General features: G+C 45.4%; 3 protein-coding genes across 8 annotated transcripts in view; 2 read left to right on the top strand and 1 right to left on the bottom strand.

The window, feature by feature from the left end:
- PHF20 (PHD finger protein 20) overlaps positions 1 to 15,400 on the top strand; it is a 120,002-nt gene extending 104,602 nt beyond the window's left edge. For all 6 annotated transcript variants that reach the window (XM_057703180.1, XM_057703181.1, XM_057703179.1 and 3 more), the window contains 3 exons: positions 4,466 to 4,871; positions 6,612 to 6,795; positions 13,372 to 15,400. In XM_057703180.1, coding sequence (XP_057559163.1) covers positions 4,466 to 4,871; positions 6,612 to 6,795; positions 13,372 to 13,514 — 733 coding nt within the window. In that variant the 3' untranslated portion in view covers positions 13,515 to 15,400. The remainder of the gene's footprint in view (positions 1 to 4,465; positions 4,872 to 6,611; positions 6,796 to 13,371) is intronic.
- Positions 15,401 to 17,754: 2,354 nt separating this feature from the next.
- On the bottom strand, positions 17,755 to 18,696 carry SCAND1 (SCAN domain containing 1). Its single transcript, XM_057700781.1, has one exon. The coding sequence runs from the start codon at positions 18,558 to 18,560 to the stop codon at positions 18,000 to 18,002; it is 561 nt and encodes a 186-aa protein (XP_057556764.1). The 5' UTR covers positions 18,561 to 18,696; the 3' UTR covers positions 17,755 to 17,999.
- CNBD2 (cyclic nucleotide binding domain containing 2) overlaps positions 18,536 to 22,515 on the top strand; it is a 58,652-nt gene continuing 54,672 nt past the window's right edge. Inside the window, exons 1-2 of the mRNA XM_057704051.1 lie at positions 18,536 to 19,050; positions 21,461 to 21,514. Coding sequence (XP_057560034.1) covers positions 18,760 to 19,050; positions 21,461 to 21,514 — 345 coding nt within the window. The 5' untranslated portion in view covers positions 18,536 to 18,759. The remainder of the gene's footprint in view (positions 19,051 to 21,460; positions 21,515 to 22,515) is intronic.

Raw genomic sequence — 22,515 nt, 5'->3', positions numbered from 1 at the left:
TCTTGAGGTATAATTTACATATAATTGAGTTCACCCATTTTAAATGTTCATTGAGTTTTAACAAATGTGTGTATCCTTGTAAACACTACTGTCGTCACGATATGGTGTATTTATAGTTCAGTTTGTTTTATGTTTTGTTGTACCGTTCTGAGTTTTTTTTGTTTTTGTTTTTAAATTGTGGTAAGAAACACATAATATAAAGTTTGCCATCTTAACCATTTTTAAGTGTACAGTTAAGTAGTGTTAAGTACATTCACTCTGTTGCAACCAATCTCCAGAACTCTGTGCGATGCAAAACAAGCTCTGTACCCGTTAAGCAACTTCTCTCCATTTCCCCTCCCTCAGCCCCTGACAGCCACCCTTCTACTTTCTGTCTCTCTGAATTTGACTGCTTTAGGTGCTTCATATAAAAGGAATTCTACAGTATTTTTGTCTTTTTGTGACTGGCTCATTTCACTTAGCGTAATGTCCTTAAGGTTTGTCTATGTTGTAGTCTGTATCAGAATTTCCTTCCTTTTTAAGGCTAAATAATATTCCATTATATGTAATACCACATTTTGTTTATCCATTCATCCAAAACATTTTTTTTTTTCTGGCCATGCCTCGTGGCTTGCGGAATCTCAGTTCCCCGACCAGGGATTGAACCCAGACCGTGGCAGTGAAAGCCCAGAATTCTAACCACTGGGCCACCAGGGAACTCCCATCCTAAACATTCTTGATTGGTAAACAAAGTAAAATTGAAAGCTGCTGGAAGAGACGTTGATGGGCCTACTTTCTAGCATAGTGGTTGTTCAATAAATGTGTCTCTTGATGTTTTGCTCATATAGAAAAGTTTTAGGCCTTTTGGAGCTGGACTTCTGGTTTTTAATGGCCAGAATTTGGAGTGAAATTGAGTGTGAGTTTACTTCTGTGGTTGCATTCTATGTGTCAGATGACCCAGGGTCACATCAGCTCTGAGAAAGAAATGTGGCTCACGTTGGGTCTGTTGGCGTTTATAATCCGCTCCCACTTTACCATGTAGGGCAATTGGGCCTTGAGTGGGGTAGCCCCTCTCCTGTGGTTTCCAGGGGCAGAGCCAGGGCTAGAACTCAAGCCCAGCTCCCATCAAGTACTTGTCCTAATCTTTCTAAATGCTTCTCCTCAGTGGTTCCATGAATTTTCTTTTGGTGTTACCACAGTGTGTGGCAGGGATAGCCTCTCTCCTTAACTTCTATGAGCCTACCCATAGAGTGCCACTTTAGTGAAGTCATCGACAATGCAAACTCTAGTGCCACAGGTGAGTTAGACCTGATAGGTCAGTTCCTAAAAAGGTTTCCTCTTGCTAATTAGTCCTGGAGGCCTCTTGGTGTTAGGTGAAGTAGAGTATCAGAGCCCGGAGATGACAGAATGGGGTTCTGCTTTTGCTTGCGTTCTGGTGCACAGAGGCCTGGCTTCAAATACTGGCATAGCAAGGAGTGGTTGAGCAGGGCACATTCAGCAAGGGTATGTGTTGATCTGGGTAAAAGCCAAGCTGCTATAGCAAAGAGCAAAAAAATAAAGGCTAAAACAAAATGGAATTTTCTTTCTAACATAAAGCATGGTCCAGAGGTAGGCAGGTGGCCAGGCCAGGTAGATGACCTTTTTCCAAGATTCCAGCTATGGACTTGGGGACTTGGGTTCCTTCTGTCTTACTGCTCTGGCATTCCATTGGGGTTAATCTCATCTGCATGGTCCAAGCAGACTCATCTGTACCTCAGCTCTGCTCCAACCCCCAGGAGGGGGAGCAAGTGGTTTCACGGATGCCCCTAACTGCAGGAGGCTAGCCAGGTGGCCGGGGTCCTTGCGCAAACTCAGCAGTGAGGGTGGAGGTGGGTATAAGAGGATAGTTACTGGGGGAAATTAGCCATTACTGTGACAGTATCTGTTGAGGTGAACTGAATCAAGTGACCCTGTTTTGGATGTCATAGACTAGGTATTCCCCCACATTTTATAAAATCAGAAACCTTTACTCCATATAAGCCAAATGAATTTCTTCTTAATGAGATGCCAGAAATTGACTGAGACAGGTGGAAGGTGAGGGAAAACCTCAGATGATGCTCGTGATTGTAAATGTTGCTGTGTTTCTTTTCATTTGAGGATTCAATCAGATGATATTCTCCTTCTTTTCACTGATTTACCAGTGCTCCAGCCCTGTCCCATTTTCTAGTACCTTGTTCCTTCCAAATCCGCATTTAGATCCTTCATCTTTATAGCAGTGACTTTGTACTGGCGTTAAATCTGACTTCTCCAAGCAGTTCAGGAGAGAGTATAGGGAGATTTTGTTAGTCATTATATGTGGAGAAAAGATCCTGGGAGACGGGGAGGTGGTCCCAGTGTGTCTTTGTACACCTGCCTAGTCTCTGCTATCACAGGCTCTAGATCTTCATTCTCAGAAGTTTTGTCCCTAAGTGACGTGGTGGATTCATTTTCAAAGGCAAACAATAAAACTGGGAATAACTTCAGAGCATCTGTTGTTATTTCGAAAGTAACACGCATGGCTTATGCATACCTTCTTCATGATTGACAGGGCTTACAAAGAGAGGCCAGGGTCATCCTTGTGTAGTAGCTGGGGCTTCAAATCTTAGCTGGGAGGGTGAAAATTGTAGGAGGGAGGAAGCAAAGACTTTTGTGGTTTTCATGCAAGAACAGGTCTATACTATGGCTTATCTGCTCCAGGTTAACAGATTTCAGACTACAGTAGACCTGAAAGTTAGCAGTGACTCCCATTTCCTCTGCTGCAGTTATGGTTTCAGAGGCGTGTCTGGGGTCCTGGGTTCCTGGTACAGGCTGCCCCCTATCCCCTGTTGGAGGTAGCCAGGGACCCAAGCTGCCTCCATGCTGGTGGCTTCCTCTCCTTCCCCAGTGGATAGGAGTGGTGTTGAGAATTGCTGGAGTGGGAGAGCTGAGAAAGGATAGTTGTGGCCTGTTGCAAGCAGCATTTTAGATCATTCCGTGCTGTCATACTTATGGCCTATTCCATTTCTGCAGGAAGGCTTCAGGAAAGTGGGCGTGTGTTTGGGGGAGGGGGCGGAGGCTGGTACCTATAAGTATATGTGGGAGTTGCTGGTGAGTTCCTGCTGATCTGGTTTTGGTGTTTCTCAGTTGGGACTGGTGAAGGCAATGTTTATAACTGTACTATGAGATAATTCTTTGTATGTGTAGAATTGTACCGAGCATTATAGGATATTTAGCATCTTTGAATTCAATGAGCTGAATGGCAGTAATACATTTGTGACAATCAGTAGTCATTGTGACAGTTGGAAAGGCTCCCACACATTTCTGCACATCTGTGAACTAAATGTAAGTAGCACCTGTCTGTCCTCCCACTTGTTTGCAAACACCCCTGCCAGCCAGGAACTGCTGGTAGCTGGTGGGCCTTACTCGGGAAGCCCAGTTTTTCTTCCTCTGTCCTTTTCTCCTTTCCTTTCTTCTTCCATTTCATTTAATGATCAAAGGTTATAATGGAAGTTCTGGGTGGTAAACAAGAGTTAAAAGGTAAAATTTATCTAAAAGTAGTGGCTTTTAAACTTGGAAATATGTATATACCACAGTAAGAAGTACATTTTATATCACTCACATGTACAAAACTGAAACTAATATTTCACAAAACATTTACTTAGAATGGTGCACTCTGGTATTTTCTATTTTTCCTTTTTTACAATTAATTATGATCCAGTAAATTAATTTAAAGACCCTCTGTTGGGTCAAACCTCGGGCAGTGCTTGATTGTGGGAAGCTCTAAAGTCATACATAGAGTTTTATGTACACATATACATGTAGGCAGAGCTTTCAGATTCTCAGAGGTGTCTGTGGCCCAAAAAGGGAGCAAAATCCTTGTTCTTTAGTAACAGATTTTCCTCTTTGAAATGGTGCTAACAGAAGATTTTGGAAGCATGTTTAAAAACCTTGTTATTAAAGGCCTACGCCTAGATGATTTTTGGTTACCACCTCCTCCCGGGTCACCATTGGGTGTGTGTAATTGAGTGCCAGCATTATCATGGCTTTTTATTAATAAGGTTACTTTTAGTAAGTCACATTTGAAGAGCACTTTACTGCCAACAAAGTACTGTACTTCCATTCAAATTAATTCACTTAATCTATAGCAAACTGGGTGGTTGCTGGCAGACAGATGGTTAGCCAGTTTTGCAGAGGAGGAAACAGGAATGAGGCTGGCTGAGTGACTCGGCCCAGCTGCACTGCTGATCAGCGGCTGAGCTGGAATGCAGTTGGGTCTTCTGACTCCAAGTCCAGTCCCACCCACTGTGAGCGATACAGCAGGAACTTGCCTGAAAGTAGTCTCCTCAGAGGCTGTGGATTTAAGTTCCCTCTTGTGTGGCACATGGTGCCTTGTACCAGTTGGCCCAGGTGGGAGGTCCCCCCCACGTTGGGAAGCCCCTGCAGTGGTCCCAGGTCCTCCAGAGCCCTTTCTGTGTTTGCCTCCCAACAGAAGCCGGGAGCATCCTGATCTGCAGCTGTGGTGTCAGCCTTGGAAACAGCATCTGGCGGAGGGGAGATCTCGTTCCAAACACATCCATGTCACTGAAGCCAAGAGCAGGGAGGAGGCCCCAAGCTATAGAACTTTGAACGGGGCAGTGGAGAAGCCTCTGCCCCTGCCCTTGCCCCGGTCTGTGGAGGAGTCATATATCACCAGCGAGCACTGCTATCAGAAGCCCCGCACCTACTACCCTGCTGTGGAACAGAAACTAGTGGTGGAGACCCGGCGCTCTGCCCTCGACGATGCAGTCAGCCCCCTGCACGAGAACGGTGACGATTCCCTCTCTCCACGCCTGGGCTGGCCTCTAGACCAAGACAGGAGAGGAGGGGACAGTGACCCCAAACCCAGCTCCCCAAAGGTATGGGTCTCGCTTCCACTGTTTCTCAGTTCGGTGTTTGAGTGCTTGTACTTTCTCCTCTTAGGGCTAAATGTTCTGTGGAAGGTGTTTATTACAGACTTGTATTTGTTGTAAAATTGTATATAAATGTGCTTATCATAGATATTTTTTGGTCTGTTAAAATGGGTGCAAAGTCAAGAAAGCTCACTTAAACCCCAAAGATCATTGGTTCTAGGAAATGTCCACAGAATGGCAGAGTCAGTGGGGTTGGGGATGGAGAGGTGGGAGGTTGCAAGGGTCGATTGGAACTTGATAAATGAAAGTAAATGAGGAAAATGAGTTTTTTCTTCAATGCAATGTATAATTGCCCCAGGTGCTAATCCTAGCATGAGCAAAGAATGAGTCAAGTGCTTTGTTAGGTGTAAGTCTGTCAGTACAATTCTGTGATAGCTTTACTTTTAACTTCATAGCCCTGACATAAGAACAGTCCATTTTGTCAAAATATTTGCTGGTTTCATCAGTTTTTCCAAGAAATTCTCTCAGTTTTTTTGTTATTCATGTCATTCTCTCCTGGAGCCCTCTGTGTTCTCTTGCCAGTGTTCCCTGGTCTCATTCCGCCCCGTCCCCAGTTGTCAGTGAGGATTTGTGTGATTTGAGAGCTTCTCCACCCTTGTCCTACTTACTTTCACAGACTTCACTGTGGGATGGTATCACCAGCATAAGTCCATTGCTGCATCTTGCTGAGGGGGAGCATCCTTGGTTAGAAGCCCCTCAGGGGTGGGCATTATTACCTCATTCAGTCTTGTGTCCTTGCCAGAGTCTGAATAGTGCTGGGTAAGGCTGGTGAGGACACAGTCTTTGGAGACAGATCCAGTTTCAAATCTGGGCTCAGCCACTTCCTGTATGATTCTGAGCAGGTCGCTTCACCTGCTCAGATGTGTCTCCTCACCCACCTGTCAGTGGAGCCAGTGACAGTGCCCTGTCAGTTACTGTGCAGCATTTCTGTGAAGAGCTCTCAGCACCTGGCTTTGCACATCGTCACCCCTAAATAAATGTTAACTAGAACCTATTTCATTTCAAATGAATGAATGAAAGGTTGTGATCACAAACCTTTTCTGGGGTGCAAAACCAGGCAAATTGCCTAGTGGTATCTGGCACATCATGAAAAATCAGGAAATACTGGGCCTAAACAAGGCAGCTGTGGTTAAAAATCTCTTTCATTGACAGCAGGCTGACCATAGGCCAGCACTGTGTTTTACAAATGTTATCCTATTTCGTCCTCATGAACCTTTAAAGTAGATTTCACTACTTCCTTCTTTCTCATGAGGGAACAGAGGCCCGAGAGATGAAGTAACTCCTCCAGGTGCATGTGCTCAGCAAGACATGGAGCTAGGACTTAAAGCTCGTTTGTCTGACACCCACATACTAACCCTCGTCTACACTTGCCCTGCTCTGCTCTGATCTCAGGTTTCTGGAAGCCATTCTGAGATCTACTTCAGGCCTAGGGTATTGGGCCATTCGTTGGGAAGCAGCTGTGGAGATCCTCTGAGCCAGAGGTCTCTGCTGCCCTGAGGTGGTTGTTACTGCTACAGCAGGCACACTTCTGCCCAGTGCCCAAGAGAGAAGGAAGGGGGCAGGGAGGTAGAGATTTGAAATATTCAAACTGTAACTGGGTTTTCAAATGGTTGCAAACACTGGCTGGTTGGAAAAGGGGTTGGGAGCTGTCTCCATGCAGTAACCTCAATGCTATTGCATCCCCAGATGAGGGAATATGTCTCCAAAAAGGTCCTACCTGAAGAAGCGCCCACTCGGAAATTGCTGGACAGAGGTGGAGAGGGGCTGCTGAGCTCCCAGCATCAGTGGCAGTTTAACCTGCTGACGCATGTGGAATCTCTTCAGGACGAAGTCACACATAGGATGGACTCCATTGAGAAGGAGCTGGATGGTAGGGCTTGCTCCTTGGCTCCCTGCCCTTGGCAGGCATGTGGGCCCTCCAGGATGAGCTGCTTTCTGAACCCCCTGATCTGGCTCTCCAGGGGCAGCTATGTTCTTTGCCTCCTCTTCTGTCCGTCTCATCACCTTCATTCTCCCGTCAGGTTGGCCGAGCCTTACTTTTAGCATTGATCGAGCACTTCTGAGGTTTGTGTGATGTCAGGGGTCCTGCCTCACTTTCCCAGTCCCTTCTGCCAAGGAGTGTGTCCAGAAGAGCAGCTGGACTCTGCCTGCAGGCATTGTGTGACCTGAGCAGATCTTTACTAACCAAGTTCTGTGGGAAATTGAAACTTTGACTTATTTAAACTTTTAGAATGTCTGAGGGTTGATCTGAAAACACCTTTTATTTCACCCTTTCTTAAAATCTAAAATGAAGCCTTTTCCTCTTTATCAGTAGAGATTTAAGAACTTGACTGAGTCATTTACGTAGCCCCTGGGTTTCTCCCAGATGTTAGTGGTAACAGATGGGCTTGAAGGACTGAACTCTGGATCCCCAGGGTATTGTCAGTTTGGGTTTTTTTGGTCTTTTTTTTTTTTTTTTTTTTTGGTATCATTTTTATTTTTATTTTTTAAATTCTTTATTGGAATATAACTGCTTTACACTCTTGTGCCAGTTTTTGAGGTATACCAAAGTGAATCAACTGTATTTATACATATATCCCCATATCCCCTCCCTCCCACGACTCCCTCCCATCCTCCCTATCCTGGCCCTCTAAGTCATCACCCATCATTGAGTTTATCTCCCTGTGTTATACAGCAGCTTCCTACTAGCTGTCTGTTTTACATTTGGTAGTGTATATATGTCAGTGCTACTCTCTAACTTTGTCCCAGCTTCCCCTTTGCCCCCTCCCAACCCCATGTCCTAAAGTCTGTTCTCTACATCTGCATCTTGATTCTTGCCCTGTCTCTGGGTTCATCAGTGCCTTTTTTTTTTTTTTAAGATTCCATATATATGAGTTAGCATATGGTATTTGTTTTTCTCTTTCTGGCTTACTTCACTCTGTATGACAGACTCTAGGTCCATCCACCTCATTACACATAGCTCCATTTCATTCCTTTTTATGGCTGAGTAATATTCCATTGTATATATATGCCACATCTTCTTTATCCATTCATTTGTTGATGGGCATTTCGGTTGCTTCCACGTCCTGGCTATTGTAAATAGTGCTGCAATGAACATTACGGTACATGTTTCTTTTGGGATTATGGTTTTCTCAGGGTATATGCCCAGCAGTTGGATTGCTGGGTCATATGGTAGTTCCATTTTTAGTTTTTTAAGGAACCTCCAAACTGTTTTCCATAGTGGCTGTATCAACTTACATTCCCACCAACAGTGCAGGAGGGTTCCCTTTTCTCCACACCCTCTCCAGCATTTATCATTTCTAGATTTTTTGATGATGGCCATTCTGACCAGTGTGAGGTGATACCTCATTGTGGCTTTGACTTGCATTTCTCTAATGATTAGTGATGTTGAGCATCTTTTCATATGTTTGTTGGCCATCTGCATGTCTTTTTTGGAGAAATGTCTATTTAGGTCTTCTGCCCATTTGTGGATTGGATTATTTTCTTTTTCAGTAGCAAGCTGCATGAGCTGCTTGTATATTTTAGAGATTAATCCTTTGTCCTTTGCTTCATTGGCAAGTATTTTCTCCCATTCTGAGGATTGTCTTCTTGTCTTGTTTATGGTTTCTTTGTGCAAGAGCTTTTAAGTTTCATTCGGTCCGATTTGTTTATTTTTTATTTTATTTCCATTATTCTAGAATGTGGGTCAAAAAGGATCTTGCTTTGATGTATGTCATAGAGTGTTCTGCCTATGTTTTCCTCTAGGAGTTTTATAGTGTCTGGCCTTACATTTAGGTCCTTAATCCATTTTGAGTTTATTTTTGTGTATGGTGTTAGGAAGTGTTCTAAATTCATTCTTTTACATTGTCAGTTTGGGTTTTTGTTGTTGTTGTTGTTGTTCAGTTTGGGTTTTGAAGGCAAACTTTCTTTCTTTCTTTCTTTCTTTCTTTCTTTCTTTCTTTCTTTCTTTCCTTCCTTCCTTCCTTCCTTCCTTCCTTCCTTCCTTCCTTCCTTCCTTCCTTCCTTCCTTCCTTCCTTTCTTTCATTGGCTGTGTTGGGTCTTTTTTTGCTGTGCACGGGCTTTCTTTGGTTGCGGTCAGTGGGGGCTATGGGGCATTGTGGTGCGCGGGCTTCTCATTGCAGTGGCTTCTCTTGTTGCGGAGCACAGGCTCTAGGTGTGTGGGCTTCAGTAGTTGCAGCACATGGGCTCAGTAGTTGTGGCTCATGGGCTCTAAAGTGCAGGCGTGATAGTTGTGGCACATGTGCTTAGTTGCTCCGCGGCATGTGGGATCTTCCTGGAGCAGGGATCGAACCCATGTCCCCTGCATTGGCAGGTGGATTCTTAACCACTGCGCCACCTAGGAAGTCCCCCAAACTTCCTTCTTGATTGTTCTCTTATTTCCTAATTATTTGTTTTCATCCTTAGAAAGGAGGCTGATTAAGAAATAAATGTTCTGTTGGAGGATTCTGAGTACAGCCAGGCTCTTATTACTGTCATTGGGGATGAAATAACTCAGAAGAAAAATGCCATGTGTTATGTAAGCAAGGGTCACAAGATGAGGCTGAGGCCAGGCCAGGGGAGGAGAGCTGCTATGAGGGGAAGTGATAACAGGAAGGAGCTCCTGGGACTTAAGCAGAGCCTTTAAGAGAGCACTGACTGAGGCTGGATGATAAGAGGACTTGGCTTGACTGGGAAAGGGATGGCCCTGTTGCAGGACAGTGTGAGGAAGAGAGCCTAACATGCCCTCATGCTTTCTGTTCTGCCCCAGAAGCAAACCTGTGGAACCAGGAATGGGAGGCCAGTCCAGGGTCCATTGTGAGGGCATTTCGGAAAGGCAGTGTTTTGTCTCTCTTTCCCTCCTGAAAGCGTTCCTTAGAACTGTAACTGATGCCAGATCTGTGAAAAACTGTGCTATTGGAAAGCTGAAAGGGGATCGAATGCCAGACTGAAAATTGTACATTTTCAGAGAATGGCAGTAGAGTTGGCTCTGGGTCCCTGAGAAGATGCTTAGCACCATGGAAACAGGGTGAAGATATTGTTGTTGCCGAAGAAACCTGCTCCTAGGGGAGAAGTCAGAGCCTACCTACTTCTTAATCACTGATTTACTCCTCCCGCCCAGCTTGGGGTGCTCCAGCCCTGAGCTCACTGAGTGATCCACGTGGCCAGGATGATAAACCTGGGCTCCCTTCTCTGGCCTTCCAGAGGACTTTTACGTGTTTTGCTCTTTTGGGGCCACATATGCTGTTTGTGTTCTGATATTCCAGGCCCTGAGAGGTATGGGAACCATGAAAATGAGTTATAAAGTTTAAAGATTTTATTTAGATAAACAGACTTTGCATTGTATTTAATTGACTCATCAGAATCCCATTTTATTTCTACTATCTTCGTTTCATCTAAAAACCATCAAGATAAACCAAGCTTTTGTAGGAGTTTAGATATAACATTCCTTTTTAAAAAGTCTAAGCTGTTATACTGACTGATAAATACTTTAAAAAATGTCATTGTTTTAGTATTAACCATTATATAATAACTTATATAGTTGTGTGAACAGTCTTATAAAACTAAAAGATAAAAGATATTTAATGACCATGAAAATACTGCATCTTTTAGCATTAGAAAAAAATTTTTTTTAAATGTTACCTTAGTGAGCATTGACCTCTATCTAGATGGTCTGAGGGAGTGTATTTGAGATGAAACTTTACCTTTATAACCTTCTGCCTTGCTTGCAGCCATTATACTGTTGAGAAGCTGTTGAGCTTCCTTAAAAGAGAAACTTTGGGTGATGGTTCAGCACCTGGTGTGGAGAGAAGGCTGGCTTGCTGGATGCTGGGGTTCAGAGGAGGTGCTATTGGCTCCCACAGTTCTGGGTCTGGTCTTTGTTCCTGCAGATCTAGAGAGAAGGCTTCCACCTTAGTGGCTCCAAACACTCCTCTTAACCAAGTTCAGAGAGTATGAGTGGCCTAGACTCTTCTGGTCTGCGCACTGATTAATGCTCTTTCTCCCTGTGCATGTCTGCTGGGTCACCACAGTGTTGGGGGACATCTTGGGTGAGCCTGAAGCAGATCTGAGGTAGCTCCAGTAGCTTTAAGAGGGGCCTCTAACCAGTTGTAGGATCATCTTGCCAAGGACAGACTGACTGACATTTTCTCTTGGAATCAACCCAGCCAGCCCTGATTGCCTCTCTGGACTTACCCAGTTGGGCTCTTAAGGCATTGACTTTGAGTCTTTTCTCCATTTACTCTTTTTTTCTTTCTTTCTTTCTTTTTTGTTTTTTTTTTTGGCACATGGGCTTAGTTGCTCCACGGCTTGCAGGATCCTCCCGGAGCAGGGATCGATCCCGTGTCCCCCGCATTGGCAGGCAGACTCCCAACCACTGCGCCACCTAGGAAGCCCCTTTTCTTTCTTTTTTAATATTTATTTATGTGTTTGTTTGCACTGGGTCTTAGTTGTGGCAGGAAGGCTCCTTAGTTGTGGCATGCAAACTCGCAGTTGTGACATGCATGTGGGAACTAGTTCCCTGACCAGGGATTGAACCCAGTCCCCCCGGGCTCGGAGTCTCAACCACTGCACCGGCAGAGAAGTCCCCCATTTACTCTTTTTTAAAAAGATATTTATCTGTCTATGCATGCATATCTGTCTGTCTGTCTGTCTGTCTGTCTGTCTGCCTGCCTACCTATGCTAGGTCTTAGTTGTGGCATGTGGGATCTAGTTCCCTGACCAGGGATCAAACCCGGGCTCCCTGTATTGGGAGCACAGAGTCTTAAGGGAAGACTGCACCACCAGGGAAGTCCCTCCATCTACTCTTGTGCTCTTTTGCTGAGCAGTTCCTATCTCCCTCTAGTTTGTGGACTTTCTTTTTGTTTTTCTTTTCTTTTTTTTTTTTTAAATAAGACTTACTGTTGTATTGAAACGGGTCACTATGAAGTTTTTCTTGCTCAGGAAGTCACTGGTCACTCTCATTTAACTTTGATCCTTTACTCTTGGTTTTCAAGTTCCATCTGAGAAGGCAGTTTTATTTTTCTTATTTTCAAGTCTTTGTACTTGTTGGGATCAGGAGGAGGGAAGGTTCCTCCTTGGAGCCCCTAGGTACCAACGAGAAATCTGGAGGAAGGTGAACTCTGCAGAGCCCTAGGGCTCAGTGGGGCATATCGCTGGACTGTTCCCGCATTCTCTCACTGCCTCTGTTGAGAACCTACTATGTTCCAGGTGTAGCTGAGTGTTAGGGGTATAATGGTGAACAAGGCAGGCTTGGCCTCTGCCCTTACGGAGCTTGATCTTACGTTAGAGACAGATATTATTTAAATCTTCCCGTTATATTTAATTACAAACCAGGATAAGTGCCCCAAAGGAGATCAAGTGATAGCACAGCAGCTGTGACACAGGGACCAGATTCAGATTGTAGAGTTGGGGAAGGCTTCCCTGAGAAGTAACTTGCAGGGAACAAAGGATTTAGAAAGGTGGGTAGGAAGATGAAGGGCTGGTCTGAGGAGGGCAGAGGATTGTGTATGAGGATGCAGGCTGCTGGAGGAGCAGGCACTACATAGTCCTCTTTCTGTACGTCTGGCTGCAGGGTCCAGGAGGTGCTAGTAAAAGTTGGTGCACAGATTAGAAAGACTACGGGCAGGCTGGGGTAATAAGCACAGGGCCTACCTGGAGGGGCTGGCTCCTGTCAGAGATGCTGGGTTCTAGGATGGCCTCTCCCCAAATGCCGGAGCTTAAGGGATTGGCTTGGGGAAGAACAAATATCTTTCTGTTGAGAAATTTCTGCTCTCAGAAGCAAGATAGCTTTTTAGATATTGAAGTAATTATAATCACGTTTGTTAGTACCCGGACATCTTACATTAAATACTTAGAAAATAAAATCAGAGTATTCTGTGCTACTGCTGATAGGAGTCAGTAGGGAGCAAATCAGAATTTATGGAGATGAAGATAGACCTTTTCAAGTCCCTTTAGGTTCTCATTTTTCTTAACAGAAGGCTAAAACACCAGGCTCTCTGATTTTCAGCATGGGAAAGCCTTATAAATGGGACAGTAACACTGAGAAAGGTGGGTCCTTCAGAGCCGGCCTGACTGTAGAGGTGCACTAATGCAGTAGTCACTAGCTATGTGTGGCTGTTTAAATTAATTAAAATGGACGAAAATTTAAATTCGGTTCCTCAGTTGCACTAGCCACATTAGAAGTGTTCAATAGCTGCATATGGCTAGTGGCTGTATTAGACAACACAGACATAGCCCTTTTCCATCATTGCAGAAAATTCTATTGGACTGCAGTGCTCTACAGCATTTGAGCTTTGTCCTAGGAGTAATACCTTGCAGAGAGGGTGATAAGTCAGGGTTGTCTTAAATGGCCCTCCCTCCCCACCCCCCACAAGTGGTCAGGCAGGATAAAGTGCTGAAATTCTTGCTGACATTCTTGCAAATCAAGTGTTGGAAACTCACTGAGTCCTCTCTCTCTTCTGCCTACAGTGCTGGAGAGCTGGCTGGACTACACTGGGGAGCTGGAGCCCCCGGAGCCTCTGGCCAGGCTTCCGCAGCTCAAGCATTGCATCAAGCAGCTGCTGACGGACCTGGGCAAGGTGCAGCAGATCGCGCTCTGCTGCTCAACGTGAAACTGGGCACCCCAGACTAATGGGGGCACAATCCTGGGGCACCTGCGGGAGGAGCTTCACATATTTAAATAAATAAACCTAGCATGCCGAATGCACGTGACACCGACTGACTTCAGGGATCTGGGCATGGGGTGTGATGGACTTGGACAAAGATGCCATTTTGGCTGCTGGAAGGGAGGGCACTCTGATCTCGAAGCCTACCAAGAAGGTAGCAAATAGACTCTGGGGATTCCCTTCTTCTGTGCACATTGTTGAATGGAGAGTGAGTCTTTTTGCACAAACTTCACTTGAAATCGTGCCACTGATGATAAATGGAATGAGAGCCAAAAAAGTATAGTCGGAAACAGTTGTAAATTCAACTTGCAGCTTATTTAATTGACTTTTCTGTCAGGTTGGGGCACATGCCAAGCCTTCTGGTTTTCTGCCTGGCATGGATTTAGGCAGCAGGAATCATTTTCATTTTTCCAGCTTCGTGGGAATGTCATGACTTCACCGTTCTGTGGAGGTTGGGAAGGAGCAGAGGCCTTGGCCGCCCTGCCTTCTGCTTAGGACTCTTCACGTTCTCAACACCTCTCTTGCATGACTTCATGGTACCGGGGACAAGTTTTGTACACTTTCACCCCAGAATTGGCTGGGTTGTGTCTTTTGTTGCAGAACCCACACAGCCTGTGGAAGAACTAGAATCTCACTGTAATAAGAATCTAGGAGGAATTCCAAACTGAAGCAGGCAGGGTCTGGAACCCAAAGGACAGCATTTTTCTACCCACTTCTTAATATTGACAGCTTACCAGTTCTATTTAAAGCCCCAAAAATGGTTCCCCCAAATTTGAACTCTTTCACGGTAAAGATTTGTTACAAAGAATGTGGTTTGGGGAATTACCTTATTTTATATTGTGGTAAACAAACCAGATTCTACATCTGCCACCACTTTTCTCCTTCCCTGAAGGGTATATGTTCAGTAGTCGGCATTTTCAGAATTGTTTTATTATACTTTAACACTTTAAATTTCCTGTTTGTATTATTTTGTGAGATCAAGGTGATTATGCTGCTTAAGGTCCAGGTACAATTTGTACCTTTTGAGACATTTGTTCCTCTTGCAGGTTACGGTTCCACGTGTAATTGTTTTGTTTTTCCTTACTAGGCAGAGTTAAAGAAAATGTTCCATGCTTTGAGGAGTGACCCGTTTTACTGTTTAGTTTTCGTATCACTAAAGGCAGAAGTCAAAGCACAGCTGTCCATTAACACTCACGAGTTAATTATGGGTTTATGAATCTGTAATGTTATATGCTGCAAATATTTACTATGTAAACGTGAAGTAGCCAATATCTCAATAGCAATGACAGTATCTCCGGTGACCTTTGGGATGGTTAGGCTGTAAGGCACAGGTCATTGCGGTCACAAAAGCCTCTGTACCAAGATCTGTTTCAGGAAATGCTTTGTCTAGTGATTTAATTCACCATTTGATATAAAATGAATTTAGGACAAGTTGACCTGCTGTAGCTTATCCATCAGAGGCAATACATGTGGCTTTGACGTTTGTAATAAAGCTGACACAGTTCCTCTAATAAGAGGTTGTTTCCCATTGCTAACGTTGGTGTTTCTGGTGTGGGAAGAAACGCTCAAGGAGTGTGCATGGTATCTGTGTTTTGCATAATTTATCAGATGGCCACATTATAGGAACGGTGTGAAGCTTGTCTGAAAAGGGAAAAGAAACAGGATGATCTTCTGTAGCCACAACTGTGAGGTATGCTGACTTGTATTATTAGATTACTGGTTTTTCTTTCCCGAAAACACATTTGAGCATCACTTCTAGGGAAGCTGTAACTTTAAGGGAGTCAATCTCATGTCTTTTTCAAGATGGAAGAAACTGAGTTACCCTAATTTTGCCAAGTGGCCATTATTAGGTTTACTGTATGCTTTTTGTAAAGGGAAGAATCCCGTATCATTCATTGTGACTTTTGTCCTTAGGGAAGCAGGGATGACTCCCAAATTCTGATAACCTCAGTGTGCTTCCCTAATTTAAAGCCATGTTGAGGGGCTCCGTCCCCAATTCCCGGGTCAAGTTGAATTAACCCCAAGCTGGAGCACTGGAAACTGTTATTTGCAAATATTACTGTTACCATTTAGAAATATGTACACTACCTAAGTTTTCTTTTGAGAAAAACTATCCACCTATTAAAAAAAATTGCCTTGACAAAAACAGTTCTGGTTTGACTAATCATTTTGTTTCTTTAAGTAATGAGTGTATGCAAGGTGGACCTTTGATGAGCCAACATTGCACTGTGGACACATATCTATGTTTACGCGCTATTAGAACAGAAGGCGCTGTATGTATATAGAAATGTTGCTTTGAAGCAATATTTGCAAAACATGCAAACTTCTGTATCTGTATTTGGAAAAAATAAAACAGGTTTTTGTTGCTATGTTTCAGTCATTTGTTATTATCTACCTTATTTTTTAAAATTATGTATGTATATTTTATTGGCTGTGTTGGGTCTTTTTTCTGCTCTGCACGGGCTTTCTTTAGTTGTGGTGAGTGGGGGCTACTCTTCATTGTGGTGCACGGGCTCCTCATTGCCGTGGCTTCTCTTGTTGCGGAGCATGGCCTCTAGGCACATGGGCTTCAGTAGTTGCAGCACATGGGCTCAATAGTTGTGGCTCATGGGCTCTAAAGCGCAGGCTCAGTAGTTGTGGCTCACGGGCATAGTTGCTCTGCGGCATGTGGGATCTTCCTGAAACAGGGATCGAACCCATGTCCCCTGCATTGGCAGGCGGATTCTTAACCACTGCACCACCTAGGAAGCCCTACCCTATTTTTAATGTGCATTAATTTTATATAAACATTACCTTTAAAGGAAGTCTGCTTTTTCATTGTAAATAGATTTATCTTCTGCAGGGAGGCAGATGCAGGCTTAAATCCAAAATCCCAAGGAAGTATGCAAAATACTTTTGAATTCATTTAATTGTCTTTACTATTCAAAAGTAAAATGCCCCGCACCACCCTCTAGCCCAGTCAGGCTCATGCTTTGCAATGTGAGCTGCAGGAGTATTCAATTTTTTTTTTTTTTTTTTTTTTATTGGCTGTGTTGGGTCTTTGTTGCTGCACACGGGCCTTCTCCAGTTGCTGCGAGCTGGGGCTACTCTTCATTGTGGTGCACAGGCATCTCATTGTAGTGGCTTCTCTTGTTTCGGAGCACGGGCCCTAGGTGCATGGGCTTCAATAGTTGTGGCACATGGGCTCAATAGTTGTAGCTCATGGGCTCCAGAGCACAGGCTCAATAGTTGTGGCGCTCAGGCCTAATTGCTCCGTGGCATGTGAAATCTTCCCAGGGCAGGGCTCAAACCCGTGTCCCCTGCATTGGCAGGCAGGTTCTTTACCACTGCGCCACCTAGGAAGTCCAAGGAGTATTCGATTTTTGATTGTTGAAAAGTAGTGCAGGGAAGACAGTTCTGGCCTTCCTTATAGTAAATGATGGCACCCACTGCAAATTAGTACCCTTCCGAAGCCAAGCCAAACACTGCCTATGGACCCCAATCAGCTCCTTCCTAGGTGTGCAGAAGACTTAAGGAATGGAGTAGGCTTTAAGGTTATACTGCAGAGCTTCCTTATTACTTGCCAAATCTCTTCTTCCCTTCCTAAACAATTATGCTTATTAAAGTTAAAGGAGGCAGTTGGAGAGACATTAAATTAGTAGCAATCCATTAGTTCACACCAGATCTGCTCCTTAAGTCTTTCGAGAGGCCTAAAATTTGGTAAGAAAAGTGAGTCTGGAGGTTTAAACCAGAGCTCACAAACTAGAACTGGCCTATCTCTCTGTAAAGACCTGCACTAAGCACTTACTAAAACAGCCCTATAACTTGGGCTTTTGGGGAAGCCTGTGGCCAAAGGACAGGCTGATAGAGTAAGCTGGTGGCAGTATTGGTATAGCAGTAGCCAGTTAAATAAGCACTTAGTAGAGCCACTTATTTGCCTGCACGATCCCACAACCATCTATAAGGCAAGAGTATCACTGTCGTCAATCCTCTTAGGTAGGAAAACAAACTCAAATTCTAGCTAGTGAGAGGTAGGGGCAAATATGGAACACAGGCTGTTGGAGCCTCATTACAAAGACTCCGACACAACAAAGGAAACCCAAGTGGGCGCTGGGGAACGCGCAGGAGAAAAACTTCCCAGATGTGGAGGCCCAGGCCTAGCCAACACATAATGATCCCACAAAAGCCAACGAAGGCCAAGTTAATAAGAAACAAAGACTTTATTCTCATGGGCTCCCAACTTGATTTCACCACCAGCCAGAAAGGAGGTTGGAAATAGGCTCGGGATAATAAGTACGGTAAAGAACGAACCGAAAGGACACACGAGACTGCAGGAACTGCCCAAACTCGTTTTTCATTAACGCGTAACGGGGAGCCAGGCTCAGGGCCCCGGACCCGATCAGGGCTCTGGTCCGGAGAGCGCCCGAGCCGGGCCGCCCACAGCTCCGCCGCTCAGCCAGTGATGCGCACGTCCGTGCGGCGGCGAAGCCGCCGGGCCCGCGCCGCCTCGGGCAGGATGGCGAGCAGCTGCTCCTGCACCAGCATCTCCACGATCTGCTCCTTCGTGCGGATGTCGGGCCGCAGCCACTGGCGAGAGAGCTCCCGCAGCTGTCGGAACGCCTCCCGCGGGCCTGCTGCATCCTGGTAGCGGAACTGCCGGAATCGCTGGCGGAACGTCTCTGGGCCGGGTCGGGAACCGCCAGGGCCTGGAGGGGAGCGCGGAGCGGCTTCGGCAAGCGGCGAGGAGCCCAGGTGTGCTGGCCCGAGGGGCAGCTCCAGGGCGGCGGCGGCCGCCAAGGGAGGCGTAGAATTCGCTTCGGGGACCGCGGCGTTGGGGCCGGAGGGCTCGGGGGCAGGCGGTGGGGTCTCAGGAATCGAGGAGGAGCCCGTAGAGTTACGCTCCGGGCCTGAGCTCGGACCAGACCCTTCCTCTTTCCCCGACGGCGGCGCGGGCCTCTCGGTTACAGCCACGCTCAGCTCACTCGCAGCCATGGCTCCGGCTCCGGACGTCATCCTTTGTCCCGCAGCTGTGGGCGCAGCACTGCGTCTGCAGCACTGCGTCTGCGAGTGGGCGGGGTGAAGAGGGAGATGTTTCCTCTAGAGGGCGGAGCCCGCGCGACCCTGAGGGAGGTGGGAGGAGGGCGCGCCCAGCTTGCCGGCGCCAGCTAAGCGCCGGGGCCGGCCGGAAGTGGGCGTCCCCGCTGGCTTCTCTATGATGAGCTCGGCGCGCGAGCGTCCGGAAGCCGAGTCCGGGCTCCCGGAAGCGGCGCCCCCGCGCGTTTCAGAGTCCCGTCAGGAGGCGGCGGCCAATCTAAGTGTGCGATGGCCGGCCCCGGAAGGTGGCACCTCCGAGTACCAGTTCGTGGAGGAGGAAGAAGGGGAGGAGGAAAAGTTGGAGGAGGAGTCGGAGGAGGGCTGGGACGCGGAGTCTCCGCTCAAGCCCAAACCCAAGCAGGAGGGGCCCCAAAGGGTCCCTATCCGCTTAGATCGCTTCGGCTTGCAGGTGACCTGCGTCTGCCCCTGTGTACGCGCCTCCTTGGCAGACCCTGATTAGGATGAGGGCGAGCCCGCGGCTCGCGGGAGCTGGCGCCCGGGAGGAGGTGGGGAGCGGGACGGCGGTCAGGCGCTGGAGGAGGGCCCAGCGCGGGGAAGTTCTCTCTCTGAGTCCAAAGAGGAGGGCAGTACGCGCGCCTTGTTGCGAGGATGACACAAAATAATGTGTGTAAGATCCTCAACACACGTAGTAAAGCTTGTCTTCTTATGGCACAGAGTAAATCCTCAAGAACTTTTTGCCGTTACTTTTTAATTTTTTTTGCGTGGCCCCTGAAACCAAGGGACAGGTTGGCTCTGTGGATTTTGCTTCAGGATTACTAAGTAGACTAACTGCGCGGCTTCCTATAGTGGCCAGTAGCCACGTATGCTTACGGAGCCCTTGACATGTGGGTAGTGGGCATTGGGATCTGTGGTAATGTAAAAAAAAAATACACGCAGGACTTAGAATGAAAAAACATTGTAAAATATCTCAATTTATATTGGTTACATGTTGGATTGATACTATCTTGCATATATTGGGTCAAATAAAATGTATCGTTAAAATTGATTTCACGTGTGTCATTTTACTTTAAATGTAGCTACTCGAAAATTTTACATTACATATATGAATACGTTGACTGGTAAAGCTGTGCTACCCTGTTGCAGTCTGGCTGCCTTGGTGGAATCCCCGCAGGGTTTATTTGCCTCAGGCCAGAGTTGTTAAGAGGATTAAATAGTGAAGACTTTGGAAAGAAAGGGCTTTTTAAACGTTTATCTTCATTAAGTAAATTGCTGTCCTTGAGCTACAGTTTAATTATCTGTAAAATGTGGATGTACTAGAACTTACCTCATTAGTAGTTACCAGAATTCAGTGAGGTGATGCAGGTAAAAGCAGGTAGCTCTGACAGCCCTGTGGTAAGAGTGATACTATATTCTGTTTGACAGCTGACTCACAAATATGTTTGTATCCCCATTTTACAGACAGGGAAACTAAGGGAGAGACAGGGGACCCTTATGAAAGGTTTTGTATGACCCTTGCAGTCCCTTTGATTTCTATGTAGAATGAGTGGGCCTTTTTAACAACCATCAACACATCAGTGGCCCTGGTATAAAACTTGCCTCCCCCATACAATGTACTCTTGTAAATGGGTTGAAGTAGATCCTCACAGAACAGCTTCCACAGCCTGAAAACGTTGCAAGTCATCACAATGGGTCTTTAATGTTTTTAGTTAGCAATATGTAAAAAAGTGGGAGATTTCACATGCGAATCTGGATTTCCAGGTTTCCTTGAAAAAGTGGACAAGCTGGCTGCACTGGACCCACCCACATTCCTGCCAGTTAACAATTAGCTAGAGCTGAGCCTTCTTACTTTAGACGAGATACTCTGTTCCAGTCAGCCTCAATCCCCACCACTCCCTGTTGTTCTCTGAAATAGAATGTTGTTTCATGTTACATTAACATTCAGAATAGTTCATTTACTATTGCTCTCAGGTTGTCATTTCCCTTAGAGCCAATATTTTTCTCTGTTTTCTTTTCAGAGGTGGGAAGACAGGGACCTAGAGGTTATTATACCTACCAGCTTCAAACCTTTACTTCCTCTGCCAGGCCCCTTGGCAGTTTGGTTTGCTGCCCTGAATGAACCAACAGCCCTATTTCCTGGTTGGTAATAGGCAGTCAGTATCCAGGGCTAAGGGAGCACACCAAACCCTGCTGCAAGGATGAGGGGTCTTGGAAGGCTTCCTAGGGAGGGGACCTTTAAGCCTAGACTCAAGAAGAAAAAGCGTGGATTTAGGGGCATTCCAGGCAGAAGGCACTGTCTGTACCAAGGCACAGAGTGAATGGGAACAAAGCTCTGTGGAAACTGCAGGCTGAGGTGGGGTCTGGAGAAGGGATTAAGAGCTGAGATTGGAAGGTCAGTTAGAGGTTAAATCATAAAGAGCCTAGAACTGCATGTTGAAAAATCAAATCCTTGTCCTCTTGCAGAAAGGAATGAACTGTTGTGGTACTAGGAATCATGAGTGTTAGAGCTCTAGCCCATTCCTTTCATCTCTATTGGAATCACAGATTATTAGAGATGGAAGGAGAGGTCTTAGAGATCTACTAGAATTGTGGAATGTTAGGATGGAAAGGACCTCAGAGATTGAATCCAAAAGTCAGATTCAGTTATTCTAAGCTGTTTATGGGTCAATAAGCCCCCCCAAATCTATTTTTAAAGAAGTTATAATACTTCTTCCTAGAAGAGGGATGTACTTCCATACTTCTGCATATAATTTCACATAATTTCAGATACCTGAACCCAAGATGGCTTGAACTCATCCAGAGGGCCCAGGTTAAGCTTAAAATCTATATTTACGTTTATTTCATTCTCCTGAATTTTGCAGGTGAAGAAGTCAAGATACCAAGAGGCAAAGGATTGGTCCAAAATCAAAAACCTAGTAAGTGTTTCCAGGAGGACAAAATTCTTTTGACTTCCTAGTCCAATGCTCTTATCATATTAGACATTTTTATTAGCACTAGGTTGGGAGCTCCCATGGGAATGGATCATAAATCATTCATCTCATGTCACTTAGCTTCCTACACAAGGCCTGACTCCCAGCTGACACTCAGTAAACGTTGATTAAAGAGGACAAAGAGTGGATTGCATACCATGCCTGTGAAAGGAAAGCTCCAGTAATAATTTTCAGACTCTCTCAGACAGACTTTGGTGCCTTCTGATGGCACACTATTGGGGGTTGTGGAACAGAAGCCTAATTCCTTTTTTTAAAAAAGCTTTTTACTTGGAAATAATCATAGATTCATAGAAAATTGCAAAAAGAGTGCAGAGTCTCAAGTTAGTTGCTGTTTCTATTTTGTCCAGAGTTTTTAGTTGTAATGGATGAGGGAGAGAGACTGTACTGGGGTTACTCCATCTTGGCTGCCACTGGAATTCATTATTTATTCTGATGCTCCAGTTATCTCAGATTTAACCAGTGGGAACCCCTTCAGGCTGACTTCTTTTTTTTTTTAATTTTTTATTTCTTTATTTTTTTACAGTAAACTGCATATATTTAGAGTGTACAATTTGGTATCCCAATCTCCCAATTCATCCCCCCCCAACCCTCCCCGCTTTCCCCACTTGGTGTCCATGTGTTTGTTCTCTACATCTGTGTCTCTGTTTCTGCCTCCAGGCTGACTTCTGTGTCCTTTTGTCACATCTACATCGTTTTTTGAGTATTTCCTTACTTTCTAGCATAGCTTGTACCTTCTCTGTCTCAGCTTAGGAATCAGTCATTTCTCCGAGAAACCCTTTTTCTTTTAGTGGAGAATGATGTTTAGAAACCAAGATTTGGGCAGTGGGGTTTTTTCATTGCTGTTGGAATGATCACTGCTCCTAGGCACTCCCATGGACAGAGCGAGGGTATATATGTGTGTATATACAGTAAGTGCACATATGTTT

The sequence above is a fragment of the Hippopotamus amphibius genome, chromosome 12 (genome assembly GCF_030028045.1).
Source record: "Hippopotamus amphibius kiboko isolate mHipAmp2 chromosome 12, mHipAmp2.hap2, whole genome shotgun sequence".
In the NCBI taxonomy this organism is placed as follows: Eukaryota; Metazoa; Chordata; class Mammalia; order Artiodactyla; family Hippopotamidae; genus Hippopotamus; species Hippopotamus amphibius.
This window is presented reverse-complemented; position numbering and strand designations above follow the sequence as displayed.